This window comes from Cynara cardunculus, assembly GCF_001531365.2.
Source record: "Cynara cardunculus var. scolymus isolate 2C chromosome LG 11, CcrdV1, whole genome shotgun sequence".
Lineage (NCBI taxonomy): Eukaryota > Viridiplantae > Streptophyta > Magnoliopsida > Asterales > Asteraceae > Cynara > Cynara cardunculus.
In genome coordinates, this window is record NC_037538.1 from 3087064 (window position 1) to 3094572 (window position 7509).

At 34.8% G+C, this 7509-nt stretch overlaps 1 protein-coding gene across 1 annotated transcript; it reads right to left on the reverse strand.

Annotated features, from left to right (window-relative positions):
• Positions 1 to 3276: 3276 nt before the first annotated feature.
• LOC112521462 (protein CNGC15b-like) lies at positions 3277 to 6858 on the reverse strand. Its single transcript, XM_025130337.1, has 7 exons — positions 6363 to 6858; positions 5611 to 6160; positions 5306 to 5518; positions 4781 to 5073; positions 4564 to 4675; positions 4242 to 4478; positions 3277 to 4161 (listed from the first exon to the last, which is right to left on the reverse strand). The coding sequence occupies exons 1-7, from the start codon at positions 6389 to 6391 to the stop codon at positions 3460 to 3462; spliced, it is 2136 nt and encodes a 711-aa protein (XP_024986105.1). The 5' UTR covers positions 6392 to 6858; the 3' UTR covers positions 3277 to 3459.
• Between the last annotated feature and the right edge of the window lie 651 nt (positions 6859 to 7509).

Here is a 7509-nt window from a genome sequence, read left to right on the forward strand (position 1 = left end):
TCACTCATCACATTAGCATGATAACCGGTTAATGCTTCAACCGGTTATTCAATATTTAAAACTTTACATATTAAGTGTCAAAATAGAAGTTTTAAAAGTAAGTTACCCAAAATAAGAATTAAGTTAAAATACGTTATTTTTTCATGCAATTTACCATAATCATTATTAAAGAAATAAATTAGAATTATCTTAAATAAATCAATTTAAAATGAATATGGAGAAATTTAATTTTTGTTTTTTTGTGTATGTCTGCTGTCCATGAGATAATACTAAAAACAAAAATGCTGAAAACAAAAAAGATATACGATTATTCTCTCCATTATCAGTTGGTGTATTACTCAAAAAGCAAATAATTAAATTAAATTAAATATAAAATTAATATCATTATATTTTTCGTTATTAAAAAACTATCAAAATATAATAAAAGTTTCGATTGATGTAATAAACATTCATTTTTTTATTTCGTGATGTATTTTATCTGATAAATAAGTTTTCGACTTACATGACATCTGTTAAGTTTGATGTGACGTTTTATTATATAATCAAGTATAATATAAGTTAACTAAGGGGCCGTTTATTAAACATTTACCTAAGTAAGTGTTTATCAAGTCACATCATCTTACCCGATGAATATGACAAGGACTAAGAGTCTTACTCGGTAAGAGCGAGGTAAGGACCGAAAATCTTATCCGGTAAGTGAGGATAACGACTCTTACCACGGTTAGCATTTACCTGGTAAATTGTTGCATCTAATGCCGTTTTGGTAGACTAAAATCTTACCTTGTAAAAAAAAGTAATAATATTTAATTTTACCAGTAAGTACTTACGGGGTAAGTATTTGGTAAACGGTCCCTAACATTCCCGTCCTCGCTAGTTATATTCTCTATTAATTAAAAAATCAAAGTATATACAAACATTTATTACGTTAATTAAGAAAATAAAATTAATTGTTAGATAGAAATTAAAACAAATTACATTAAATATATGCATCTTTTAAATCTTAAGAGCATAAAAAAAATACAAAAAGAACCGAACTTTTTGAGATCAAACGGATCTAAATATCTATTTATGTCTTGTCGGGCAACTGAACACTTAAAAGGCCGTTTACTAAACGCTTACTTGAATGTGTTTACCGGATAATTTTTTTTATGAATGAACATGACAAAAGTCAAGAATCTTACCGGGTAAGAGTCATGAGAAGAATGAAAAGTCTTACCTAATAAGTGAAGATGACGACTCTTACCCAGATAAATACTTACCCTGTAAATTATTGCATCGGGTACTTACCCTCTAAATATCTATTTATGCCGTTTTTTATATGAGAAAACAAAGTCTGGTAGAAGAAAATGGAAGATAATATTCAAAAACAACAAAAAAAGAAAAAGATACGCAACTGAAAAGTCTATCTTATTCAGATACGGTGATGCCTTTAAATAGGCGAACACACAACTGAAATGCTAAAATGGCTCATAATAGTCACAAACTCCACTTGCTCTTAAAATAAGGAAAACCCTTTATGACCTGAGCCTTTGATGACTCATCGGTTGCCTTGCTTAAGGTCATTTACAACTACAAAAGAAATCAAACATGCATAAGAAGCGTATTTTATGGATTTATTAATTTGTTTGTTTGTTAGCAGTTTAATAAGCTTAACGAGACTCACAACTTATTCGGTCAACTATACATGACTGTTGGTAGTCGCTTAATGATATAGAAAATGACTTATTCAGTAAGCTTTCAAGAGGGAGCTTTATGCAGAAAGCTAATTTTTTCCCAATCCTACCACTTCAAATTAAAAAACACGTTTCTTTCATCTATAAAAGAACCCAATTGGCATAATGAACCGTTCGGACACTCCATTTTATTATGACAACTTTAAATCACAACGAATCTTATGTCCTTTTAACATAATTTCAGTATCTTACATAATAAGACTCGAATCTATTAATCTTTGGAGAATATATTCCACAAAAGAATCCCAATTGGCATACAATGAAACAATGTTCCAATTACAAATCTAACTTTGTAAGAGTGAAACTTGAGTCATGGGCGAAGCCAGAAATTTACACACACTAATTAAAATATATTTAAATATTTGTCTTAAAAACTAACTAAAATTAGTATAGAACTAATGGTGTACACGAGTTGGGTTGGACGGTTTATGATATTTATACAACCAATTATGATAGTTTGGAAAAGTCTCAACCCAACCCAACTCATTCAAAAGTATAACCTAACCCATGCAACATTTGCGGGTTGGGTTGGGTTGGGTTGGGTTGGCAAGTTAGTCAGTTAGATAAATCTAACGAATGAAATTATTTATAGGACTTAAATTTATGTGACCAACTTGTAAAGCGTCATATCTAAAAGTGTTATAATAAGTTTATAGAACTTTTTTTTTGGCACTTCAACAAGTTTTTTAGCATTCTTTTTAAATAAAGTGTAGTATTAATTATTTTATAAAACAATTTTGAGAAATGTTCTATAAACTTATTTATAAGGTTGTTAGCAGTTAATCGAATTGAGTTTAATTGGGTTGTTAGCGGCTTGAGTTGGACGGGCTTAACAGGAGGAACATATGATTTAAAGCTAGCAGTATTCAGGAAATTACTGTCAGATGTGAATGAGTAAAATCCTAGCGAGGGCCCAGTACATAAAAAATAATTTATTTAGACAATTAATTATTATTTTTTAAATTGATCACATTATCTAAATTGATAAAATTTCGAAATCCATTGAAAAAATAAACGATCATTGTAACTCGTCCTTCGTCTTACTCAATGTTTGTCCAAAATTCCAATTATTCTTGGTGGACTTGTTCTATTTTTTTCAACTTGCTCAACATTTTTTTTTTAGAGATAGACATTTCTTATAATTCGGTATACTATTTTTAATAGTGTTATATTGCTAGAATTTTCATTTTTTTTAAGTTTAAAGCCCATAAGAAGAGCCTTAACCGTCTAAACCGGTTAGACCAGAGGTCCTTTTTGTTGTTCAACTTAAACGGTTTGATCATTTGATGTCAAACCGCTCGGTTTGAAAAAAAAAAAACCGTCGCTACGATTTGGTTTATGGTTTTAAGAGATTAAACCGTCCAAACTGAAATGCAAACAGCCTTAGATACTCGAAACAACACATAACTCGTTATGGTTGTTCGATAAATCACCAAATTATGACCTTGTGAAGGTGTTATCACATGCATATACATGCGTCTTAATTGATCAGACAAAAGTTAAATGACATCTGACATAGAGCTGAATCTGTACAAAAGCTACAATAATTTCACTCAAAATGTTATTCTTTTCATCTCCTCTAAATCCATGTATACAATTCAAGAATCATAATAAAAGTACGGAATAAGTCTACATATTCACATATTCCTGATTCCTGAATAATATTTTCATTTTCCACCCCTTTCTTTCTTTCTTTTCACTTTTTGCACATTTTGAGACCATTTTTTCAATGGTCCTCCTCATCTACAGAAAAATCAGGTTCTGCTGGCTTTTGCAACGAACCACCACCACCTGCTTTCGAGCCATCCGGCCTCCTACTCGCACCAACCCTCTTAACGTACGCACCAAACCCAGGGTCCGGTGACGCCATATTGTTCCTACCATGCACCGGTGAGCTTGCTCCTGACTCGTAATCAACACTCGTAAAGCTCTCACGAGCCTTGAGTTCCCTAACACTCTTCCTCCGCTTATACCGCCGCCATGCCGCTTGGATGAAACAAGCCGCCCACGTCCGCCACTGGTGGCTGTAAAACCGAAACTTGTGTCGTAGTTGCTTACTATGCAATCTACGGAATTGCGATGCCACAAACTTCAAATCTTCTGCTATGAGAGCAAAAGCTTCGACTTCAGAATTGGCCTTCACCGTGCGGGTGGACGATGGAAGGATGACGCTCGGGCGTGGGTCCAGGGCCCACGTCAAAAGTTCTTCGCCACAGAAGTCACCTGGACCAATCCGGCACGAATTGAAAAACCCGGTCCGACCACCATTCGTGGTGTACGAATCGAGGTTTCCTCGAACGATAAACAACATTTCGTTCACCGGATCTCCTTCCCGCACTAAACAAGTCCCTTGAGTACATAATGCCGGTTTTAGCCTCTCGCAAATCGCATCCAGCATCCGTTCGTCCATTTGATCAAACAACGATACCTATCAACAAAAAAAACCTTAATGCCCAATTCTTTGGTCCCATAATATGCGTCTGCTAAAACCGATTATGTCAAACTTACTCGTCGAACAAGATCGTAACAAAGGTGGCGTTTTATATCTCGACGAAGATCTAACGGGAGGCCTTTGAGAAGGGATTCTTCATCCACCCCTCGAGTCGCAACCCATTTATACTGATCATATCTCCGAACGGCCTGCCGTAGTTCTGGCGGCAGTTGCCGGTGGTGCATCCACTGTTCTGTATCGGTTCTCCTGATTCTCCATTCTTCTAATCGAACCGTTGTCGATTGAAGATACGTCTGTCAATAAAACCCGTTACAAATTTCGAAATACCAGATCGAATATAATCTCATAAAGACATAAACCATAAGAAACGTAACTTACCTGCATATTTCCGATTAACAACGCGAATAGAACCAGTCCCACAACCGCGGTTACTATCGCGAACATGATTTCACCAACGTAAGTGCTCGTCATCAAATCTTGTCCCAAAGAACTGCATATTCGAGCAACAAAACACCAATGAAGTTCGAGGAATTGATGAAAATTAACGAGAATCGATACGAGATTGTTTCATGTTCTTGATGATCACAATAGCTACCTGAGATTCTTCAAGCCAAACCAAAGGCAATAGAAGTACTTATTGAAGAACAAAGCCGAAGTAACTTCTGCATCCAATGCTTCCCCATAGATACCGAACGGATAAAAGTCGCTGGTGGGTACACATTGATTTGTCACGTTGCTCGTCTGGAACCACGAGCGTCTACTGGGTTCGCTAATTCTTTTGCAATCAAAAAACTGGTCCTCACACGATGGATCCTCGGCAAGACATACGATTCTCCAGCAGTCTTCTTGCCTCTCGATCGATAAAAGATACCAACAAGCTCCTATAAACTGTAATATCAAGATTAGAACAAGAAACTCCTTTTAGTTTCACACATATTTGGTTTGATCACGGAACCACAAGATCGAGGCCAAAAATGTCTAAATGTCCTAATAGACTACGTTATAAGACTTAAGATGACACTTTTAAAATAAAAGGTCTTATTAATCTTTTTATACGACACCATTTAAAAAAGTGTCATAAAAAATTTGACGTCTCGATGTTATTCACATTGTTACTTACATGGCTTGCCAACATGTACAGCATCAAGTTATAAGCAGCTCCAGCCCAAGCTGTTTCTGTAACAACACCTGTAGATTGGACGATCTTCGACATGAGGGGGAAGATAAGATAGAGTCTAGGGAGGTATTGAAAGATGATGATGAATCGGAGAACGTTCTTCGTGTTTGCCATCGTCGAGCCACTTAAACTCGGTATAATTATCCAAATTAGCACCTTAAATGATCCAGAAAACACAAGAATTTAGAGGGGTTTTTTACATTTAACGAAATCATAAGCACAAGAATCGATTTTTACGATTCGTATACCTGAGGAAGAGGTAATGCAGCTAGAAGATCGATCCAAAGATCCCCCTTTATGTACCTTTTCGCGATCTTGGAAGAGTCTATAACGAGCTCACCTCTTCCAAAAACGCGGGAAGATGGCGCTACATACGCGGTTACGAACTTCATGTATATCTGAATCATGTAAAACACATCGGCTACTGATCTAACAATGGTGAGACTAACTTCGAGGGTGAATCCAATGTCGATACAAACGTTGTCTTTTACCGACGGCAAGTAAAAGAACAACGGGTCTACGAATAGCGAAACGAAACATGCCATCAAGAAAATCTTGTTCCATTTTCGAATGGTTAAACCTCGAGGATCCAAGATTTTCTTCTTCACTCGCTCGTAATCCTCGGAGAAAACCCGAGATAGAACTTTCGATTTTAACGAGGATCGCGGGTTTTTTTCGATTCTTTTTTCGGGTTTTCTTGATTCAGGTAGTTGCTTTCCATCAATGTTGTATTTAACCTTAAACATGTTGTCGCCATTAACGGATTGGAACTTTGGTGGTTCGATATCATCTTGAAACCTGTAGATTTCATTTGGGGGAAAATTAAAACACCCATAAACCTTAATTTCATACTTAATCGGAGATGAATTCACTAAATGGCAATTCAACCATTACACTAAATCACATCACTTTCAAATGGAGAACAAATTCTAACCGATGAACTAAGCAAGAAGAATTTGATCACAAACTAAGAAATTTGAAATTTGAGAGGGAAAAGTACCTTACGGATCTTGAATTGGCATACGACATAATGATTCAATCGATTGGGTATTTGAATTCGACAATCTTGATCTGTTTCTGATGAAGAAAGATTAGGGTTTTAGGGTTTTGGTGATTGAAGAAGAAAAGGCATGAAAGGGGGTATGAAATCATGGATCACCGGAAAATTGACCGGCGGCGAGTTGCAGAGGGGTTAAATGAGAACCCCATTAATGGATTTGCTTCAAAAGGTATCAGAAATCATGTGAAGTGAATAAAAAAACAGGTTTCCCCCTTTTATAAACCAGAAATTCAGGTCAAACATGTGACGAATTCTTAGAAACCTTGTGTTGTTGGATTAAAATAAGGAAAAGCAATTGAAGATCGATCTGGCAAATCAGAAGTTGAAGCAGAATGAATATTAAAATGGGAAGAAATTGAGATGAGTGAGATACACAGAAAAGAAATATGGAAGATTTGATAAAAGACAAAGTGCACACATGCATCCATTCACATGGAAAACCCTGCAGGTGAGAAGGAGGCTGGTTTTGTGTGAGAATTTGAAGGTGTGTTTTATGTGTTTATAAACAAAGGAGAAGCCATGAACGTCTTCTCGAGGATAAGCAGCATTTGAAATCCTTACAGAAAATACATGTTTTTTATTTTGTTTTAACAGATTTTTTGAAATATTATAGAATATTTATATCTATATTTATAAAACATTTAATAAAAATTCTTAAAAATCATTGTTTTATGTATAAAGTACTATTTATTGATGCATATACAAGTAAATTGTACGTAAGTATAACTTATTAAAGCTTCATTTGTAATTTCGTATGACTAACAACAAATAAACATGATCAAATACAAGATAAATATTTCATTTTAAATATAAAAAATCAAAAATATAATTAGGATAATTTTTTCTATAAATAATGAAATCAAATTTCATTCCAAATTCTACAAACCAAATACACCAATGATTTTAAATTCATTTCAATCCAAATTCCTCCATGAATGGATAAAGCTTTCTATGTTGATTAATCTGTCGGTATATATTGAGAGAGTTTTTTGTTTCAAAGTTTTTTTTCATAGATAAAAAGGAACATGTCTTTTAATTGGGAAGAACAAGTTTAGGAAAAAACTTGGCTCATTACATAAAGTTCACT

Bases quoted from the DNA above. Each gene is read 5' to 3' on its own strand.
- LOC112521462 (XM_025130337.1), bottom strand. From the start codon at position 6,391: ATGTCGTATGCCAATTCAAGATCCGTAAG. The intron at 6,161-6,362 runs GTACTTTTCCCT...TGAAATCTACAG, and splicing joins GCCAATTCAAGATCCGTAAG to GTTTCAAGATGATATCGAAC. The intron at 5,074-5,305 runs GTAAGTAACAAT...TTGATATTACAG, and splicing joins TGTACATGTTGGCAAGCCAT to TTTATAGGAGCTTGTTGGTA.